At 36.6% G+C, this 21875-nt stretch overlaps 1 protein-coding gene across 8 annotated transcripts in view; it reads right to left on the bottom strand.

The window, feature by feature from the left end:
- The window catches only part of Kat6b (lysine acetyltransferase 6B), a 180306-nt gene that overhangs the window by 39556 nt on the left and 118875 nt on the right, over positions 1–21875 (bottom strand). For 6 of the 8 annotated variants that reach the window (XM_074079216.1, XM_020175024.2, XM_074079217.1 and 3 more), the window contains 7 exons: positions 14914–15029; positions 14211–14292; positions 11625–11757; positions 7983–8914; positions 6874–6995; positions 5200–5315; positions 2608–2749 (listed from right to left, as the gene is read on the bottom strand). In XM_074079216.1, the coding sequence (XP_073935317.1) occupies positions 2608–2749; positions 5200–5315; positions 6874–6995; positions 7983–8914; positions 11625–11757; positions 14211–14292; positions 14914–15029 (1643 nt within the window). The remainder of the gene's footprint in view (positions 1–2607; positions 2750–5199; positions 5316–6873; positions 6996–7982; positions 8915–11624; positions 11758–14210; positions 14293–14913; positions 15030–21875) is intronic. The other 2 variants (XM_020175025.2, XM_020175026.2) reach the window with 2 other exon arrangements.

Genomic DNA, 21875 nt, shown 5'->3' with positions numbered 1-21875 from the left:
TTTATGTTGTTTAAACAAAAAGTATTATTCTGATTCATCTGAAGTGTGGATTAGCAAAAATGACTTCTATTTTGGTTTTATCCGAAGTATCATTTTAACCCTATTTGGAAAAGATAAAATTTCTATGTTAGGAATACTTACAGAGGAAGTGAGATGAATTTTAACCTACAATGGATACCAAGATTACGGTCTACTTCTCTTTAAAATAAAAGAATCAAGCTGTGATACTGATGGCTATAGTCAGGAGGCTAGGCACAAATGCCAATTTCTTGATCAAACATAGTTACTTGTTGAAAACAGAAAGCACAGCAGATTCCCCAGCACTTTTCTTAGGGGAAATGGATATTTGCTAACCAGAGCTCTTTAACAATGAACTTGACCATTTTCAGTCTCCTGTGGACCATATGGGTTCTCATATTGACAAATTATTTTTAGACTTCATATAAAACTATTTCCTTTGGATGAATCCTAGGTCCCACACATAGCAACATAATCAAATATGGAAAATGGGCACAGAGGATACAATTCTCTCTTTAATTAAAGGAAGTTTTTATGTATTTGGGAGTTATGGTCCTTTTGGAAATGGTAGCATATTACAAAAAGGAAGAATGGAGATATAGGTATCTGTGAAACACAAACAGAGAAATGACAATGCTGAGCAAAATTCTGACCAGTTGTGAAAGGTCTAACATAAAGGGATAAATAAAGAGAAGACAGTAAAATAATAATTTGTGATTATTCTTCACTTGTTTTATGTCATTTAGGAAGTTCTCAAGAAGAGTTTCCTTCATGGCATATAGTAAAATATTAGCACAGATTCTAGAATGGGGACCTTAGCACTTATCAATTGCAACTCCTCATTGTATGAATGAGTTTACAAACCTGCTTCTGGACCCTTTTCAGCACTGTATAGTTCAAAAGCATGTGCCCTGGAAGAGCAGACCATTTACCCACCTAATAAGAATGATCATTTTGCCCCTGAAAAGACTCTCTGGCTTTATGAGAGCTTTGACCTTAGAGGCTAACTCAGGCTGATTTATTTGATAACTACTTAAGGCCAACTCTGTGTTCTGTCCTTTGGAAAATAATGAAAAGTGATTTCAATTTTATTTTGGTTAAACAAAGGATCCAAAGCATCAAGTAAGGAGTCAATAGTAAAGATGACATTAGTTAAGCATCAAATGAAAGCAACTCAATATCTTAACTGGCTGGAACTGAGTAAATAGCACCTTAAGACATGTACTTGGCTTTCCCTTGAGCCCAGAGATTGGCTACGTCTGGAGGCCTTTCTGGTTATAACAACTGTAGCATGGTGGGACTACTAGCATCTGGTGAGTAGAGGGCAGAGATATTGCTAAACATCTGACACTGAACAGCAGAGACCCTATAACAATGCATTACCCACATTGAAATATCCAGGTTGAATTAAAGTGTCAAACCTTCTCACCAATAAACTTCCTTCAAGCTTGACAAAGTAAGCCTGTATAACTATGAGTAATGGCTTTAAAAAACCATCAGCCATAGCTGGAATTTCCTGTGTTCTCTGACCAGTCTTAGGAAAACTAGTGCCCATCTGGTTCATGTGAGAAACCCAGGACCTTGCCATTACTACCCATAATGGCAAGGCACTGCAGGCCAGAGACAACAAGAACAATGGAGCAGAAAAGTAACAATTCTGAAAAAGGGAACTCTAGGATAGAACTGTATTTCAGAAAAAGAAGACATCATATCTGTCATACAAGGAAGGCTTGTTCTGGGCACCTGAATGCAAAACATTGTACCAAGATGGGTTACAGAGAAGAAAATAAAGCAGGGCAATAGAAGTATGCAACTGGAGTAAAGAGAATGAAGGAGAGACTTAAGAAGAGTTATGAATAGACAATAATATGAAAGAAAGGCATAGTATCCTCAAGGTACAACTGAGTCAGCTAAACTGGATCCCTGAAACTGACAACAGAACATGATTAAACAATGAGTCTATAGAATCAAAGGCCTTCTGCTATTAAATCAATTCAGAAAACACAGAATGCCTTCAAGAAACCCACAACAACAGACTTATGGCCACATACGGGGTTCCTGTGAACGGCAGATTTCTCCAGCGGTGGCCAGCTACCCAGAATGCGGAAGGGGAGAAGAGTCCCAACATCTCCTGGGGTCTCACCAAAAGGACTATCTACCTTGCCAGGAACTGGATAGAAACACAAGTGGCTGTGTTCTGAGGAGACAGGTACAGCTGCTAAATTCCCTGGAAGAGTAAGCACCTGCCAAATACTGGTTGAATCTGCCAAACAAAGCTAATTTCTCCTGTCAAAGAAAGTGGAATTTACAAAGAGTTGAGAAGATCATAAATTCACTGGTGAATGTATCGGGTGTAGACAGGGATTGGGGAGAAGAAAAAAAAGTAAACATTATAAAGTAGGGATTCTTCATCAATCTAAATGGTTGCTTAATATGGTTAGATAAACATTCAAAAATATGGAGACATTTCAAAGAGCACAGCCAAAATTAAATATACTTTATATGTTCTAGCAACAAATCACAAGTGCACAGTCAATAATTAGGAATATTAGGTTTAAAAAAACCAGTTTTTTGTTTACACACGCTTACCTCAAATACTGAAAGGTCTTTCCTTCGGTAAATTTCATTTGCTGGAGGATGAAACCATCCACATTTCTTTGAGTGTCTTAGCAAAATATTTTTACTTTTCATATATTTAAGACAGAATTCACACAGGTAAAGCTTTGGTAATCTGTTCAAGTTTAAAAGTTAAAAAAAATCTATCAGATTGATTATACTGTTCAAGGAGTCTAAATTAAGTATTTATTCAATTTTCCTTGTCATAAAAAGGTTATAAAAATATTTGAAATTGTTTCAAAAAATTAAAGAAAAAAACCAATAATAAAGTGAATGTAATAACAATCTTATAATATTTTCCCAAAATAACCCATAAAATGTGCTAGCTTTACTTTGTGAATAATCTATTTGTTTCCTGAGAACCATTCTATGGAAAGAAAGGTTTTCATACTTGGCACCACTATCTTAAAAACCAATAAAAACAATGCCATCCTTTAAGGTGATTATGCATTTTCAGATTAAAAGTCATATTTCCAATCATGTCTATGGTCAGTGCTATAATTACAGTAAGCTTTTACTCAGTGAATTTATTGTTTGGGCTGGGGGTGTGGTTCAAGTGATAGACCATTTACCTAGCATGCTTAAGGCCCTGGGTTCAATCCCCAAGATGGCAACAGAAAAAAAAAAAAAAAAGATAGGAGAGGGAAAAGGAAAAGGAAAAGGAAAGGGAGAGGGAGAGGGAGAGGGAGAGGGAGGGGAGAGGAGAGGAGAGGAGAGGAGAGGAGAGAAGTAGGATTAGAGGTGTGGCTCAATTAGTAGAGTACCTCTTTGCAAGCATGAAGCCCTGAATTCAAATCCCAACCCCTCCCCCCTCAAAAAGTGAATTTACTGTGTTTTTAAAATGATCTCCATCCTTATGAGGCAGAGAAGTCCTAAAACTTAGCTTAGTTGGTTTAATTTCCACTTCTGTATAAGGTAGCTGACGTTATTATAGATTTATATGTGATCTAAAGCAATAAATGCAGGGCTGAAAGTCAAAAGAAGTGACCAATTCCACTGTCTCCCTAATTTTTTAAGCAAAAAAAATTTCTTTTGTGACAGAGTCTTACTATACAATCCAGGCTGGCTGCAAACTTGTGATCCTCCTGCCACAGCCTCTTTAGTGCTGGAGTTACAGACTTGTATGCTACCTCTCCCAGCTCCACAGTCTCTCGGGCCTGCTAACTTTTTTTTTTCCCCACTTTAAAAATTAGAACACTTGTATTTCTACTCTCTCCATGCTTAAACAGACTACTACAAGGTCTTTGGGGCACAAGAATGGGGAGAAATATACAGACACGGATAATAATTCCCAATCTTATACTTCTGCGCAAATTTTATTCCAAGGTCTCAGCAGATCCTTTATGGTTTAACTTGTATAATTATACCACATACATGCTTTTAAAAAATGCTCAAGGGTTGGGGGGGTATAGCTCGGTGGGAGAGCTTTGTGATAGCCTTGTATTCAATTTTTAGCACTACAAATAAAGAATAAACAAAAGATTGAACAAGGCTGGGTGCTGGTGGCTCACGCCTGCAATTCTAACTACTTAGGAGGCAGAGATCAGGAGGATAATGGTTTGAGGCCAGTCCAAGCAAATAGTTCACAAGACCCTATCTCAAAAATACCCAACACTAAATTGCTGGTAGAGTAGCTAAGATGGTAGAGTACCTGCCTAGGAAGCTTGAAGCCCTGAGTTCAAATCCTAAGATGATGCAAAAAGAAAGGATCAAGAACACATATCTAAGTACCTAAGTAATACAAGCAGGGAAGGCAAGCCAAGAAAGACTCTTGATGTTTAGTTTGCCTATCAGCTTCTGGAACATCCTTTCTATCTTCATGTTGGCCAGATATTCTATTTATGATTGGCCAGACATCCTAATAAAGATTGCAATGAAAAATGAAACACTGTATTCTAAAAGAAAAGTAAATTGATAATTATCAAAAACGTTGCCAGCTAAAGAATTTGAGAAGATAAAAATAAAGTGTACATTGAGGTACCTAATGGAAGAAATCTACTCACAATGTATCCATTTGAGGATACTTTAGCCCAAGAGAATTTTACAGTTAATCTTAGTTCAAGGAAAATGAAAACCTTGGTATCATTCTTTTCTTATTACGTTAGCCACAAACATCTCTGAAAGATTTGGGGAAGGGTCTCTTCTTCTTACTTTCTCCTATTTTTTTCTACTGCTGCTAAGTTTCTGTAAAATACTTAAAAACAAAATGTCAGAAATCAGAAATAAAATTCTCAATCTAATTACAAAAATGAAAAAGGCAAGTAGTGAGGAAACTCTACCAACTACTTTACAACAGCCAAAAGATTTTTTTTCTGATTTGATTTCATACAAAACCAGCATTTGCCCTATTAGCCAAAGACAGAAAGGTCAAATATATGCCTGTTTATCTAAAGAGTGTAAGGAATTTACACACAATAAGGAACACTACAAAAAGGTACTGGCAAAAGTAATCATTTGGGAACCATTAGAATTGACTACCAAAATTTATTTCCTAAAATCATCTAATTCCTGATTTAGAATTTTTTCCTTATTTACATACACAGCCTTCCAGGCTTATTCCATTACCTTGCATATTCCTGTGGGTAAGGCGAGGAGTACCAGGTTTGGATTTCATATTTTCCAAATTCTATTACAGAGGGGTACCGGCCACAGTCTTCCACCCCACTTTCACACTCTATTTTCTGATAAAGAGAAAGAAAAACATTATAAAACAAAAGGATCAAGAAAAGGATAGATTTCACATATATATATATATATATATATATATTTTTTTTTTTACTAAAGGCTTTCAAGATGAGAATACTCATTTTAATTGTGAATTTTCACGTTGTTAATCACCTTTGTATAAGGATTCATAGATAAACATATACGCTAACAAACAACATGACAAGCATAGGAAATAAATGTGATATAAATACACACAAACGTCTATAGAACTTATTTAACAATCTGTTGCAGTGTATTAAAACTGAGAATACAAGATAATCCATGTTATTATGCATTCTTACAGTTCCATGCTCCTCCACGAAGTAATATTTATCCCACCTGTAATTAAATAACTAATTGTTCAATCTGTCTCCTCTTTCTTCCTATACTCCCATGTAGATAAGCCACATGAGACTAGATATTTGGCTGACTGATTCATTGTGGCAGCCCCAGTGTCTAGTACATTGTCTGATACAGAACAAGAAATACTTCTTGGCCAAAAAAAAAAGTCAGCTTTACCAAGTTGTAATGAAAGGGCTTTAGATTTAAGATTATCTTTCAGATAATAGCCTGTTATTTATCACTATTATATATAAATGCCACAATCCCCCACCTCCCAAAAAAACCAAAAAATGATAACATGTAGACTTTAAATCCTAATGGTTGGGGGAAAATTGATTTTACCAATTGCTAAAGGACAACCAACACACAGCATCCAGTTAAGGGCAGAATGAGGAAAGGCAATACACAACAGCTCCTAATATAAAAACCATCAGAAGTTTTTAGCCTGACTGGCTGCTATAAAAAATAAAGGCTGTAAGCCTACTGTAGTCAACACTGTCTCTACAAAGAAGGAAAAGGAATGGGTGACAAAGTTTACCAGACAATACTGGGCACAGAAACTAAATGTAGTCTGTTGACATTAAAAATCCATAATTCCTAACAAATTTGTCTTTGAGAAATCCAACAGCCTTACCTTTCAATATTTGGGTGACAATAACTTAAGCAGAGCTGAGATTTTAAGTGGGATCATTTTAAAGGACTTGCTAGACAGTGATGATAAAAATGACTTTAACTGATCATGAAACATAATATTGCTTTCATCAATGCCAAAGCGTTAAAAAAATATGAAGCATTTTTCATGTGACTGGCCATCTGTGTCTGTAAAAGCATCAGTAAAGTGAAAAGTGATGTTCTTTTTGCTAATTGTCAAATTGTTATTTTCTAAATTTAGGCAAAAATCATCAAAAATGTATTCCTGCTCATCTAGACACATTTAAAAAAAAATTTGCCTCAACTAGTACTATGCTAGGCTGTTTTGTGAAACCAGCTGAGTCCTTTCCTACTTTTAAGAGAAGATATAATTCTACAAAGTCATTGCTTTTAGATGTACAGTCAACAAAAATGAGCATAACAGTTTTAGAACTGTAAAGGCTATTGAGGGGGATGCGCTATAAAACTAACACAGTAATCTCACAGTAGCAGTCAGAGCCACATTACTCTTGTTAGTATAATGTGGTATTCAGTCCTTACCTCCCAAGACAGTTCCTGGGCCTGCTTAAAAACATCCAAATCCTCTTCAGTAACGACATCCTTATTTCCAATCACATTTACATCTGTACTCTCTTGTTTGATGCTTATTTTAATTTCAGTATCTGTCATTTAAAACCAGCAGAAAGTGTATTCACTGACTTGAATCATGAGTAACCACCATACATTACCAAAATGGTACCAAACTAGCACAGTGGGCAAATAGGGGTCTCTTTGTTCTTTTTAAGCTTATAGCTTCTACAACCAAGCACTGCTCATAGATCCAGCAGTAACCTTCCCCTACTATACCCAAATTTTTATTAAATTTATCACTGTCATCTTTTTACAATTTTAAGAAATTTTAAAGGGAAAGTAAGAATACAAAGCAAAATCATACTTTTCAACCAAGGTTAGAAATTATATCAATGTTTAGTTATAGCATTCCCATTATGACTTTTGAGATCATAAAATTTACCACATTGTTCAAATGACACATTTTGGCTTTTTGTTGTATAAAGGGTAGCAAATGCAACAGGCCAATTTGCTCAATGAAATTACGAAGTCAGTTTCCTTCCTAAGGTGGATACACACACGGACACACTCAAATCCAAATGCACACTTCACAGAAATCACAGATCAGGTTTTGTTGAGACGAAAGCAGGATGAACTTTGTCGTGAGAAAGCAATGGAGCAGAGGGAAATGAAGAGATGAAATAACCCACTGGAAGCACTGACAGCACACACCCAAAAGGCACTGTGCCTGAAGAGGTGGCATTGGAGAGAACATGGCAGAAGCATGACAGTGGCTACTCATGCGGGACTACAAAGCCATAAGCAACGCTATGAAGGCATCTGAAGGTCCTAGTGTCACTACAAATGGAAATAAATAATAAAAGGTGGGAGAGTATTAGTTGGAAAAACACTATTTTGCAGGTTTAGTCAGCATTAGGAAAAGGTCAAAGTTTCACTGCTTCTGTATGAGACTGAAGTGAGAACAAGAGAAATAGCTAGAACCTATGGTCCAAATAGGAATTGATTGATTTCTTTCTTTTTGGGGTTGGGGAGAAAGGGACGGGGCGCAGGTTTGGTTGGAGCTTTGACCTTTTGCTTACCATCATCCTGATCAGGTTTAATCCTTCCGTCTGCCAAGCTCCCCTTCCCTGGTGAGGGGGTCCCCATCTGAGGGGTCGCTTTATATTTTAATCTGCCTAGCATCCTGTGCTTTTTAAGGAAAGTTGTTCGCTTGAAGTGAGCAATTGCTTTAAAAATACGTCCTCTAGCCATCCCCCAGCTAGAGGAGGAGGAGTGAGAAATAAACCTACTTCTAATATCTCTCTTTCCAAAGAAATGGGCTTTAGACTTTGCTGTGGAAGATAATTCAGTTTTACGACGCATACGTTTGGGTGGTGCATAACTTGGACGTCCCTTTTTTCGAGACTGTCCCTGAGTGGTATAGATATGAGAAAGTCCATCAAAGAGTGCCTTCAGCTGGTTGTTATTAGTAAGACTGCTAAGGGAGGGCACACTGGACTGGCTGGAAGAACTCTGGAGAGAGGTAGAAGAAGTAGAAGTGCTGGACTTTTGTGAACTGGGGCTCTGACCAGAGATGGGGGTTGGGGGTGGAAGTGAAGAAGGTGGAGGTTTTAGCTTTTGTGTGGTACCTGTAGCCAACACATGAGAAGTGCATGACTGTTTCTGAGAGACCTTTTTCCTTGGACGATAGTGCTTTGAAAAGTCTATTATTTCACCTCGTGATCTGCGACCATCAGGTGATGGTGTAAAAAACTTAGTAAGGCCATCAATGAGCCCTTTGGTTTTCTTGTTAACTTTAAGTGTAGAGGCAGAAATGTAGGTGGAGGTGGTGGTGATTTTGGTGGTGGCACCAGGCCGAGTGGGGTCTGTAACAGCCAATCTGCTGCTTGAGTCCTTCCCAGATGCAGCATGACCAGATGAAGGTGTGGTACAGACTTTAGTCTTTTGACCCCTACCAGGTGACCCCCTTCCTGTGAATGCATTCATGGATCCTTCATCACTGGTTACAGACCTAGGCAAAAATTTAGAGAATAGTATCAGCATTTAATAATAGAATTATAAATCTAAAACAATTTTATAGCAATTATATGCATAGTCAATGTGCTTAAACTTAAGAAACTGAATTGTAGCCTTAAGAACTGTTTTTGTGTATGTGCCACCACCTATATGTTTCTCTGTAGAAAAAGGTAACAGCAACTACAAGGGGAAGTCATGATTCTCCCAGGGCCCATCCAACAGGTACTAGAACAATCCATGTGGACTCAAGATAATATAAGGAAGGAAAAGTTTGGAGAGACTAAAAAGAACACCCAGCGCTTTTATTATAATTAAATAAAAGTAAATTATCCCTGTATTGTCACAAGTAATTATGATTTCCTGAAATATCTTTTTTTAAGTTTAAAGGAAATAAGACTTATGTGTTATCCAGAGGCACAAGAATAAGTTTATCTAATATCTAGTTAAAAGCAATTTTTAACTCATTTGGAAATTAAGACAAATAAAATTTGGGTTATGTCTATAAATTTGTACTTAAAAAAAAACACATAAAAAAGACATCCTCTTCCTCTTAGCAGTTTATGCTTAGAATGATAAGAAAGCCAAAGATAGCCAATAATACTCTTCTAGGAAAGAAGACAATTACAGCATAAAATATTGCTGAAAAAAGGACAACAATAGCAAAAAACTGAAGAAATGATTAAAGAAAAGCTGCAGCGGGTCAGACATGACATGGAAAGTCTGGTGAAGAAGCAGCACATTTACCATCGTCATTATCAGACACTTGGCGCCAGAGTTTTTGTCCCCTGCTTCTGACTGATGTTTTGTTGCATGTGATGCTGGATTTTCTGCCCACACTGCTGTGAGAGGTCACTCCACTAACACAGTTATCTATATGAATTGCTGCCGCAGCCATGAAGTAGGAAGCTACCCATTTTGCAGTAGAATTTTATAGAACAGAAACATTTGCAATGTGAATTATGACAATGCTCACACCCAAGAATGCAATTTCAAAATTATCAATTTAGCTGAAGGCTAATAATGGAGAAATGGAAGCCTAAAAGTGATATGGTATTGAATTTTTAAAATATCTTAAATGATTACAAATAGAAAAACACATTTTAGTGGTCATCTTTTATTCTTTTGGTATTGGGGTTTTAACTCAGGGCATCACACTTGCTAGGCAGGTGATCTACCACTTGAGCTCAGCTGAAGTAGCTCAACTGACAGAAGTTCAGCCAAGTCAGTTGAACACTGGAACACAGTGAGGGTTACTAACAACTCATCCAGGCTAAAATGTTTTGCATCAGAATGCTAAATTTGGACTATATCTGGAATTGGTTGCCCAGAGAGGATAATATGCTTATAAAGCATGTAAAAAGGCAAATTCCCTAGACTTTCTTAAAAATTCCTAAGCTCAAAGGACAATTCTGGACAAACAAAAAGTTAGGATTGGTGCCAGATGCAATTTTCAGCTGTGTCCTTTGTTTAGAAAGTTTATGTCCTAATTTGGATTTTTAAATTGGGCCCTGAGGATACAGTCCCATTTCGCAAACAGTGCTTATGTAGAGTAAATGCTAAAGCATAGTAATTTCAACTTCAAATGATATTAATATGCAAGATATTACTCATAAATTTTTTATATTTACCTCTAGAAATTAACAAAAAAATCCATTTAAAAATGTCTACTGGTTAAAGGTCTTCATTAAGTTTCATAGAAAACTCTATGAAAGGAGCCTGCATTTTCTGTTTCTCTCTGGGACATAAAATGCTGGAGGACACTGTTTTTCCGAGAGTAGAAAGGGTGATACAGTGAAGTACTTCACTAAAATTAGGGGGAAGAGGGAAGCAAGTAAGCTTTGTAGTGTTCGAGGTGGGCACAGAGCTCCACTCACTTCTAAACCACAATGTCCCTTTCACTAAACCTAGAGAGATGGTGAAAGTCTATTGGCAGAAATGCTAGAGACAGACAAGTTTACTGATTTCATTTATAAATAATTTACTATTTACTAGCTATACTCTATCATAAAGGTTAATAATATTTTAATTTCATTTTTATCTGTTTCCAAATTTAGCAACTAACTCTTGCTAAATGCTTTACTGAGCAACAGCATAATAGAAATAGGTTATCATAGTAAATCTGCAAGCCATTATAAATATATTATTTTATCAGTATGTATCACACAGATGCACTTGCCAAATGGTCCTTATCTAACTCTTTGAAGACAGTCACCTGCAGGTTTCTCAAAAGCTACTATTTTAGAAAGGGACTTTGAAAAGTGATAAATACTAAATTAGCATCAGAAGAGAGAGATATTTTCTAAAATGTTATCTGAAGTGACAAAAGAGATTTATTATAGACATGGACAGATTCCTCGCATTTTAAAATTACTATGAAAACATTTATATAATTAAGCTGCTCTAATGCTCAACCAGTAACTAAGCAGGTTGAACGACTGTTTCCAATTCTAATGTTCTGCTTCCATCCTGCTGCTTGAAAAAATGTCACTTAGTATCACAACTACTGCCAAGAGAAGACCCCAAAATATCAACTGTAATTAAAAATGTTGTTTTCAATAGCTTATGCAAAAGGAGAAATACACCTCATCCCTTGAGTTTGAAAAATAATGCTAAAAAATTCTAATGGAATCTAACTAAGGGGGTAACAATCACCTACAACTTAAAGCACAATACAAAAGATTTCTTTTGATAAGATCTCAACCTACAACAATCGTTGCTTTAATTTATTTTTCGGTCGTCCAATGGGTTTTGCATATCGTCGTTTTATTTGTGCAGCTTTCTCATGAAGTAGTTTTCTTCCCTTTTTCTTTGGTCTGCAGACTTGGCAAATCCACATCCCTGAATTAATATATATACGAGAAAAATATTTTAATGTTTAATTTTTAGGAGAAGATATTAAATATAAACCGCAGCTATAATAAGCTGCCCAAGGATGCCTGTATGCAGAACTTGACTTTAGAAAGTGGGTCATTCCCTTCTGTCATTCTCCTCAGGAAGCCATCACTAAAGGCCAACTTCCCCAGGGTCAAGGTGTTGAGAGCAGAGGTTGCCCCTATTTCTGACCCCTTCCCTAAAGCTATCCCCAACATGTCACTAAGTTTCCCACCACCACATAAGCACATGTAGAAAGAAACCTGGTCCTGTCTGATATTATACATCTTTTCATCTGGAGGAGACATTGTCAAGTCACTCAATTTTTGGAATTTATATGAAAAAAATTGTTTTAGTATATTTGTTTTATATCATCTTCTGGAAATTCCACTAAAAATGATTATCAGCATAAAATATAATTTTTAAATTAAAACTTCTAAGTACTCTGGAGCTACAAGAATTAAAATTTCAATTTGGCACGGGGAAACAGGTCAATTCATAAGTCCTGAAAGGCCAGAACAAGGGAAGCCTACAGGATAAGTTAAGCAGATCAAACTGGTCACAACACAAACCAGTGGGGAAAGGATAAAATGATTCTATAAACTATCTAGTAGGAAAAGAGTTATTTCCTATCCTTCACAAAAGTAAATTCTAGACAGATGAATACTACAATGTGAAAAAATAAAATGCTACAAGTACCAGGAAAAAATAGATAGCTATCTCTACAATGAAAACATGACTGACATTTAAAAACTGAAGCCAGAAATTAAATGTTTCATGTATTTGACTATATAAACAAGTAAAATAAAAAGCTCTACACATCTGGAAGAAAAAAATGAGAACCCCAGCAGGAAAATTAGCAATGAGGGGGTGAATGTGATCAAACTATCTCATGCACATACATGAAAATAGAATAATGAAACCTGCTAAAAATTGCTTAAAGGGTTGGGGGAACAAGAGATAAGAAAGAGTAGTAAAGGGGGTAAAGTTAACCAAAGTATATTTTATGCAAGCATGGAACTATTATAATGAAACCCCTTTGTACAATTAATATATGCGAATAAAAAGAGGAAAAAAAATTAAAAAGATTAATGAATAAAATCAGGTATTTTACAAATGATGACATACAAACAGCCAATAATCAAAGACAAAGAATGTTTAATCTCACTACTGAAAGAAAAAGTTATCAGACATCTTTGTTCTGTTATTAAATTGGTTAAAAAACTCAAAATCATATCTAAGGTAATGTTGACTATCAGATGGATATAATTTTAAAAATGTTAAAATATACAAATAAAACAGTGTCTCAGACTCAATGTGTCATAAAACAGGTATTCTCATACACTGGTGGTCAGTCAGAAAACTGAGACAGCCTTTCATGTATGTGGCCTTCCCCTAGGGATTTATCTTAAGGAAGTAATTGTGGATACAAAAAACTGCCCAAATGTGAAATGTCTACCATAGAGGACTGGTTAATTAAATCAGTTTTGTTTCATTTATACACAAAGTTGCAAAATCAAATACCTTCAAGAAGCATCTGGATATGTATGACTAAAGTAAATTAGAACATATGACAATGGAGAGACTGTGGCAAATGAAAATGTGCATTCCTCACCAAGAGAACGCATATTCAAAAACTGCAGCCACCAATGTTCTATGCTACCTCTGTATAACATAACTCATTAAAAACTATATTCAGGAAAACATTTAATGATGTGGGAATGTTTACAATCTATTACTGACAGGGGTAAAATAAGGTTACCAAAACATGCGTGGAGTGATCCTTTCTTTTTTAAGGAAATTCCAATTGATTTTTCTTATTCCTTTTTGCTTGTATTTTCTAAACCTTCCAGAATGAAAATGCATACATTTTATGATAAAAAAGGCAAAATTAGTTTTAAACATTTACTACATTGCATAACTGAGGGGAGAAAAGTCTGAGCTACACTAACTGACACAGTAAAGAAAATTCATATTCCATCAGAATTAACTAGTTCAGATGCCAGTGTTCAATATATCAATTAATTATCAAGAAAATGATGATGGCTTCTTCTTGTAAGGCTCTGAAGTATCAGTAACACAAATTTTGAAAATACAAAATTAATTAGCATTAAATACTATACTAGGCAATATAGAGAGTATTCTAAAGTTTTTACCCACATAACCCAAACTTATTCTAATAGTGGAGTGGTATGGAGCAAGGGGTGGTCTTTTTTTCATCCCCAGGTCTGAATTGGAGTCTTTACTGTATGTATTATCCCAAAACTAAATGATTTATACTCTTCTATTCAGAAGCTGCAAGGATATGGAGGGTGGAAGAATGAGAAATGATTTAGGAAACTGTATACTTCTGAACTGCCAGAAATCAGGACAAGGCTAACAAGTAATAAAATACATTTAAATATGGTTTGAAAGTTCACCTTTAGGCATTCTGGAAAGTGGTGGGTCACAGCACTCCATATGGAATCCTCTGTCACAGGAGTCACAAAAAAGCATATTATCCTGTAATATAATACATTAGAGACTAATTGAGACTGAAACCAACTGTAATAAGTATCAAAAATTCTTACTTTATGAGATTAACAATAATAAAATATAAGGAAGATGCGCCAACTTCCCAGTCGTGGCTTGATATCACAAGTTTTTTAAATTTTATTTATTTTTGTGATTATTAAATTTAGGAATGAACAACCATATATAATGCTAGGAACACAAAAGAATGAACACATTTTTAATACATTTGTGTAAACTAAAAAGTACAGAATGTTAATAAGAAAGCTTTTCTTTGAGTCATTATTTTGTATTAGAATACAATAGAGACTATTAAAGTACTAAAAATTCTCCTTTTACAAGGTTAACAATAATAAAATAGAATGAAGGAGTGCCAACTTCCCAGTTGTGATCTGACATCACAAGTATTTCAAAAAAATTTTCTTTTGGCGATATTGGGGATACAACTCAGGGCTTCTCATTTGCTAGGCAGACACTTTACGCCATTTGAGCCATACCTCCAGCTGGGTATTTTAAAAGAATTGAAAGAAACTAGCACTATTCTATGAAAAAGGAAAACCTCACATTGAGAACTAATTTACCTGGAGATGGACTACTGAGAGCCATACTTACTGCATTTTTGCCTTGGATTCTACATGCGCTGCATGTCTTGCATTCAATGCACTGCCACCTTAAGGCCTTTACATTTGTTGTTAATTCAGGACAAAATTTCAAACAGGATGGGTGTCCTGTAAGAACAAAAGCAGATTGCTTTGTGGGAATGTGCCTTAGCTTTGTAAAACTCCTATTCGCTGTACTTAACTGATAGCTGCTGATGCCAACTAATGAACCTTAGGAACTTGAAAATACAAAAAGATAGAAGAATCTGAATTGTACAGACTTTTCCTTTCTGCCTTTTCCCCTCTGCCTTCTTTCCTTATATGCATCAGAATGACTGTGAAAATGCTTTCCCTAAGAAAAATTTGAAAATGTATACCAATTCTAGCCACACATTTTTGAGAACTTGAGGACAACATGTACTCAAGCTGGTGTTCTCATCCCATCTTCTGTAAAATCTCTCGTACTAGTCTCCTTCACCAGCACTATCTACCTTGAGCTCCTGCTTTCTGCACTGTGAGGGAATGCCCAGTTCAAATCCTGCTCTGTGTGTGATGCAATCATACAACTCAAAACGGTCTGAGGTGGGTGTGGTTGGTACACAATGGTAATCCCAGCATTAAGGAGACCGAGACAAGAAGATTATGATGAAGACCAGCCTAGGCCACATAGTGAGTCCCTGTCTCAAAGTAACAAAAACAACATCAACAACAACAAAACAAAACAAAAACTACTTAATACACTCTAATTACAAATGCCAAAATAAATAGGCAAAGTAAGCAAATAAATAAATTCAATAGTATACCAATATTATCCTGTTGCTGAGACAGACCATGAATATCCCACTGTCATCTTGCCTCTGCGTCACTGAAAGTAGGAGCAGAAGCAGGGAATTTTGAAAGTGTTAAAAAGATGACAAATTCAGGTCAAATAGAACAAGCCAAGAAGCACCCCTCCAGCAGGTTTACACACACACACACACACACACACACACACACACACACACACACACACACACACACACGCAGGTTTACTGCCTGCCTCACACAGAGCAGCTGGAGAACCTGGACAGCAACACCATGCAAAGGAGTCAGCAGTCTCCCAAGAGTAAGAGGCTCTTCCCCAAGCATGGGCAGCCTGAGCCCAAAAGGCAGTTTAGTTTACAATCAAATGGTCTTCTGTCACATAACTCTGAAGAAATCTCGAAACTATTTTTGAGATTCTGGTCTTTAAATACTAAGAACATGAGTAAATCCCATGTGAAAGAACTTATAACCAAGCAGCAAGAGAAACCTGAAGGGTAATAAAAAAAGCAGATTCTGCAATTTCAAAACTGTTTTATAATTTCCTGACTTTGGCAGCCTCATTGTTTAAATATGTATTTTGGGTTTCTGCCAAAAGGTCCTCCTCCCTAAAGCTTAACAGGTGCTTCATAAAATTCTACCCACCAGGAGATTTGGCTTTTTGAAGTAAAAACATTTAAAATCAATCATCAATATTATTAATAAGAGCATATAATTCCTGAGATTTTTTTTAAATCCAAACATCTGTATTTAAGATGATGAGAAAATAAAATGCTGTCAGAGGATTATAAACTTAGGCAGGAGAGACATCCAGACAGATGCATTTATAACCTCTCACACCATTCTTTTACAAGGGCTTCCTTCATTCCAATGAGAGGAAAATGTTTAAATATATTAAAAAAAAAAAAGGTATCAATTGCCACTCTGCTCAAGAATGGTAAAGATAGCTTCCTTGCTGCCTTGAGCATACTCAGAAAGGGGAGGGGGGATTAAATAGTGAGAGGGCCAAAAACTCAACTTTTAAAGAACAGCAATTTAAATTCCACCCTTAAAATGGATCACGTCAGCTTAAAAATATACCATTTACTCCTTTTTCTCCCTTTTTATTACTTCCTGAAAGTCATACATCACTGGTACATATGACCTCAATTTCATGCACTGAATTTTTCTCTACATTAAAATCTGCTTTTGTACTTTGTTGCTTAAAATTCAGTAACTAACGTGACTCACATCATATTACAGTTTATTTATTATCATAGATACTGTACGGAAGAGACTTTTTAATAATTATACACTTTGAAAATTAATGGGTTTCAACAATTTTCAATCAAGAGCAAGGAATAGTCTTCCTGTTAATGCTTTCTCTCACTTTGAGCAATATCAACTCAAATGACCATTAGTTCAAATTACTAAATCTTAAACCTGTCTTTCTTTAGGGAGCAATCTTATCTTTATTTAACTCAAGAGAATTGGCCATAGATCCCTTCCAGCTCTAAATTTCTGTGATTCTCTAAAAGATGCTGAGGGATGAAAGAATGTTTCCATTTGATTTTCAGATATAACTGAGTCTTGATATATACTATACAATGCAGTAGAAAGATAACGAAAAATGATGTTATCGATAATGTAATCTATTTAGGCATTCCATAAACTGGACAGTTTCTTCTAAAATTCTTATCCTTTCTGCTGACACAATTTATGGTGGTTTGTCTTCCTGGAGTTGGTTTTATTATGTGGTTTGCAATTTATTAGATATGAGAGCCATAATATGTATTCATTCATTTATTCATTGTTATGTAAACACAAAAGTTATTATCTAGTAAAGCCAAAAGAATACTGTTTAAATGAATACCAAAGGAACCACAAGAAAGTAATGATTTTTTAGAAGGAAGTTTTTTTTGTTGTTGTTTTTTCCTCTCAGTACTGGGGTTTGAACTCAAGGCCTCATGCTTGCTAAGCAGACACTCTATCACTTGAGTCACTTCACCAGCCCTGAAGGAAGTATTTGAGAGAAAAAAAAAACAAAGGACTCTGTAGACAGAAGACCCTCAAAGATGTCTATGTCTGAATTCCCATAACATGTACAGTCCTTGAGATGGGGAGATTATCCCAAATTATCTTCCAGAACCTCTTCTAGCTGAATTAGATAGATGTGATGGGAAAATGAGAGGTTGGAAGCATGTGATCTTGCTTAGCTGAGGACTGAGGGATACTCTGGAAGCTAGGGACAGCCACCACTTGAGTCTTCAAGGAAAGGGGGATCTCAATCCTACAAACACAAAGAACGGAATCCTGCAAACAACCCAAGTGCTCAAGGACTTGGATCCTTCCCTACAGTCTTCAGAAAGGAACTCACCCCTGTTGACATTGTGATTATAATCTGCTGAGGCATGTGTTGGGACTTTTGCCCTACAGCTGCAAGACAATAAAGGTGTGCATATCTGTTAAACTGCTAAACTTGTGGTAGCAATGGAAAATTAAAGACTCAGGCACTGGGCCCCTCAGACAGCATATTTGTCTAAGAGTGCTTCGTTCAACTAATATTTAATAAGCATTGGAGTCACAGGGAGGAAAAATAAAGACATGGTTACCACTCTTTTAGGTCATATGGGTTAGAGGGAACGACAGGCATTAAACAAGAATTTCTCATTAAGGTACCAGGTATGGTGGCACATGCCTGAAATCCCAGCACTTGGGAGGTAGAGGCAGGAGGATTGAGAGTTTGAGACCAGTCTGTCTCAAACAACCAAAGGTTGTAGCTTAGCGGCATGATGCTTACCTAGAATGTGCAAGGCCCTGGATTCAATCCCCACCAACACCATGAGACAGAGAAAGAGAAGGAGGATATGGGAGAACTTAGCAGAAGGATAGAGTAAAGCCTCCCTAACCAAAGTATGAGTGGGAAAAGAGGGGACCTGGGGAAGGGCAGGCTGGGAAAAGTGGCATGTTGAGATGGAAAGAACAATGGTACATTTAAGGAGTAAAATGTTGCAGAATATGAAGGTAAAAGGATGTGAGACAGAAAGGTCTAATTTACAAGGGTTTTCAGGGCTATATGAAAGAATTTGGATTCAATGATCAGATTAAAAATTTAAAGGGTAATTTAGACTGTAGTATGAAAAGTGGGTACGTAAGCAAGGGTAAAGATTAGATTTAGATTATTATAATGGGAGACCTGAGTGGGGCTGATGAAATGTATGGATATATTCCAGGTGAAAGATACACATACACACACATTAGAAAGTAGAATCAAAGTATTTTTGGTGATTCCTTGGTGTGAGGGAATGGACAGAAGATGGCTCCAATCTTCTAGCCTGTGTAAATGAATGAATGAGTAGCCATAGTGTGTGATTTGCTGAAATGGGAAATCCTTGACAAGAAGAAGCAGGATGTTTCTTTGCTGGAATCTGTTGTTACTGTTGTCATAATTGTGTTTAGGTGGAGGGAGTGAATCAAAGCTAGTGAGTTCTCCTGGAATACCAACTTTGAGGTGCCTTTGGGTTGCAGAGGGGGAGAAGTTCTATTAGGCATGTGTATATAAAGCAAAGTAAGAAACAGACGGCCAAGGATGTAAATCTGAAAAAAATATTTACGGACGGAGAGAAGACAAGAAACTAGCAAAAGATGTGGAAGGAAGTAGCAGAGAGAGAACAGAATATGGTATCACAGAAGCTAAAGAAGACATTTCAAGCAAAAAGAGTCTCAACAGAGTCAAATGTTGGTGAAGGAATATCGAGTGTAGAGAGAATGATGATTAGATTTTGATGAAGACCGAAGAGTGACTACTAGATTTTTCAACTTGGAGGTCACTGTTAACCCTGAAAAGTACATGCTATGGTTTGAATATGAAATGTCCCCCACAGGCACCTATGTTAAATACTTGGTAGTATTTGACTATTTTTGAAGGTGGTAGAAACTTAAGGAGCTGGGGGTCTATCTGGAGGAAGCAGGCTATAGGACCTTGACCCTGAGGGTCCCTGATGCCTTCTTACTCTGGTTCCAGCCTGTAAGGAAATGAATGGCTTCCTCCTTCATGTGCCCCCAGCACCATGATGTTCAGCCTTGCCTCAGGCTCAAACTAATGGTGCCAACTGAGCATGGAATGAAATCTCTGAAACTATGGGTCAAAATAAGTCTTTCTTCCCCTTAAGTTTATTCAGGTATTTGATCACAGCAGTGAAAAAACTAACTATCACAGCACAATTTTAGTGAAATAACAGGCTATAAGCAAGATTTCTGCTTCCTGTGTCTCCCTTTGAATGGTCAGTTCTGCTGTGGGCTTTTGCGAGGTAGGATTGTCTTCCTCCTCCTCTCCATATTCTTCTTTGGATTTGTTCTAGTCAAGGATCTCCTTTCAAACTTAATGGTTCAATCTGTGTCTAGTCAGTGCAAAAACTACATGACTTACCAAACACTCCTGGGGCATTTCCATACAAATCCTTAGAAACTAGCGCTCTTTTTCAATGTACTTACATGGCCATAGACTGTTCCTTACCAGCTCCCTCCAGAAATGATTTTTTCAGGGTTAATATGCAAATAAAGACAAATGCAGGGCATATTGCAGGTCTCAAGGGTGAACTGATATTCTACCTGTGGCTCTTGCTCCCTTATATACAAAGGGTTTTTTTTTTTTCCCCTTTCTCTCCCAGCTGCATCACAGCGGCCTTTCTTCTGCATCCTGTTTCAATGAGCTTCCACTTAGTATGATGCTGTAATTTTGAACTGTACACTTATCTTAGATTTGCTAATTTGAAAACACACATGCACACAACTCATCTGTAAGTAAGATTTAACCACCCAGCAATCTGAGCAGCAGACACAAAATTTCATTTGGTATAATATCTAATACTTACGTGAAGCTAATTAAAGATAATTTGGTCTTAATGAGGCAAAGAGAATATAACAGTGTAAATTTCAAAGTAGGCTGATCCATGAAAGTCAAGTAAAACCATTTCCCAGTCTCAACATTTTTACAGACCTGAAAACTATCTGATGGTTCCCACATTCATATTAGTGGCTACAATCATCCCTCATATTTCTCTAATTTTTTTAGTCACTGAACATCTTCATATGATTCTTTCAGTGGATCCTCACATCAGCCCAGTGGATGTAGGGTACAGGCACTCCCCTCCCCATTGGATAGATCAGGAAAATTGCAGTTACACAGGCAGCCAACCATGGAAGAGAAACGGAACACAGGACTAGGGACACCACACTTAGGGCTCCTTTAACTATGCAACTCACCTCCCATTTTTACTACATTTAAACTTGAATGATTTTTCAAAAAGGACTGCTAGTAAGAAAACACTAGTTCAATTCTGAGCTATCTTAAAAACAGAAATGTTGAATTGGCTTTACTTTATGATGTAAGCAGAAGGAAGCACTTATTCACAACTATAAAACCTAAGCACAGTCTAATTCTGACATCATACAAATGGTACTTCAGATAGAAATGACTAAAAAGTGTTCGGCACATATGGGAAACACATTTAAAAATGATCTTCTTTATGGGCTGCATCTATATTTCCTTTCCCTGGTTTTATATTGCTATCAGTATTTTTTTCACATAAAATCTTATATAGGGATCCCTTTGATCATCACAAATGGTCTCAATTCATTCCTAGAACCAACAGATCCTTCAGAGAAAAGAAAGCAGCCATTTCCCCAAGGTCAACTAGACTACCAACAAATCTCAACAATCTGAAAGGCTGGACTATGATCAGATGATACTCTTGAGGCATCGTCTCATTGTTGGCCTATTGTATTCTTTTTTCCTTATAAATACCAAGTTGTCACAGTAGAACATTAAAACTGTAAGGATCCATAAGCTCCCTAAAATGAACCATATATTATTTTGACCCTTCAATTTAAAGAGGAACAAAGAACAAAGTTCACTTGTCCAATCTACCAGATGAAGTAAATGTCCAAAAAAGCATTTCACTGAGTAAAGAACAATAGTTGTCTGCCAACTCCTACTAAATTAGCCAAATCTAGGCTGGAACAGCACACTCAGGGAAGATTAAGTGAATCTTGACATGTGAGCATCCCATTTTAGAGTACAGGGATGCACCATGAGGAATTCTCTATGCTGAATAAGGAAACATGATGACTGACCCCAGGACTTGGATTTCTGCCGTAAGTCCTACCTTGACGTAACAGCCTCTGGCTCTCTAC

Source organism: Castor canadensis, chromosome 7, assembly GCF_047511655.1.
Source record: "Castor canadensis chromosome 7, mCasCan1.hap1v2, whole genome shotgun sequence".
In the NCBI taxonomy this organism is placed as follows: Eukaryota; Metazoa; Chordata; class Mammalia; order Rodentia; family Castoridae; genus Castor; species Castor canadensis.
This window is presented reverse-complemented; position numbering and strand designations above follow the sequence as displayed.